General features: G+C 42.5%; 1 protein-coding gene across 1 annotated transcript; it reads right to left on the bottom strand.

Moving 5' to 3' along the window:
* Positions 1 to 292: 292 nt before the first annotated feature.
* Positions 293 to 643, bottom strand: LOC145681943 (uncharacterized). The gene has a single exon (XM_081753543.1). The coding sequence runs from the start codon at positions 641 to 643 to the stop codon at positions 293 to 295; it is 351 nt and encodes a 116-aa protein (XP_081609669.1).
* Positions 644 to 1,210: the final 567 nt, after the last annotated feature.

The following is a 1,210-nucleotide window of genomic DNA, read 5'->3' on the forward strand; positions in this document are numbered from 1 at the left end:
GCAACATAACATCCCGAAGGATATGTAAATATTGCTCACCTGTAAGACGCCCCTCTACCCTATGGAGTACTCCAAGACACTGTGATGTCATGAAACCCCAAGCAGATACAGATACGCGTCCACAGTGACGTTTGTGGAAAACGTATCTGGGATCATGCCTGGAGCCTCTCGGACGATACACGACTACTGGGCCATTATTTGAGGAAGAAAATGTGCATTCGTCTGTGAAGACAACATGTCTCCAATCACGGTTCACATTTTCTTCCGCAAACTGAAGCCGTCGTCTTATATGCTATTCCGAGAGGAATTCTTTCACCGCAGCACGACGGGCGTGAAGATTAGCTTCCCTAAGACGCCGTACAACAGTATCTCGAGAGCCTGGAAAAACTGATGCGTGCCGAAGTTGTCTGGCGGTCATGTTGGGATTAAGTCGCGCAGCAGCAACAAGCTGGGCATCCTGCTCAGGTGTTGTCACACGACGCCTACCACTACCTCGGCGCCGCATAGTTTCTCCAGTCTCTCGAAAACGCTTTATCCACATCTGTGCTGTTCTTGGTAAAACTCCACACCTTTCAGCGGCTTGTGCAGCACAATAACCTTCTTGCACTAAAGCAAGAACACGCTCTTTTCTATTCTCAGCCATTTCTGACTTCTACCCTTTTCACGAGTTGCACGTTGAATGAGCACCCCTTTTAGTTGAAGCTATTAAACGACATGCGCAGTTGCTTACTCCAAGAGCTAGTAAGATCGTAGTTTTTATTTGCTAAGAGGCAGAAAACACGTTATTTCGATATATGTTGTTTGACTACAAGGGAGCACTTCACAACTGATTACTGAGTGATAAGATCTGTGGTATTCTGTTCAACTTTCCTTTAGGCAATTTTAAACGTAATAGAAAATATTTGTCTGACCTTGTCAGTGCCTGAGGCAGAAGACAAAATCAATGAAAATGTTTTCAACATAACATTTTCGATTTATGTTTATCTCCTATCCGTTTTTGTTACGATTGCCTCCTTTAGAAATATCAGCTCTTTTTTTTTGGCCCCTATAAGGAAATGCTATTGCGGTTTTCCAACGTTCAATATTTTTGGCAAAATTAACACTTTCAAATAAAGCTAAACAAGCATATGTTTCACAGACAAAACAATATGTAAAGTTCTACTTTCCAGTTAGGCAACATTCCTTCAAAAAATTGCACCTATAGTTTGCA

This window comes from Thermobia domestica, chromosome 3, assembly GCF_964235325.1.
Source record: "Thermobia domestica chromosome 3, izTheDome1.hap1.1, whole genome shotgun sequence".
Taxonomy (NCBI): Eukaryota; Metazoa; Arthropoda; class Insecta; order Zygentoma; family Lepismatidae; genus Thermobia; species Thermobia domestica.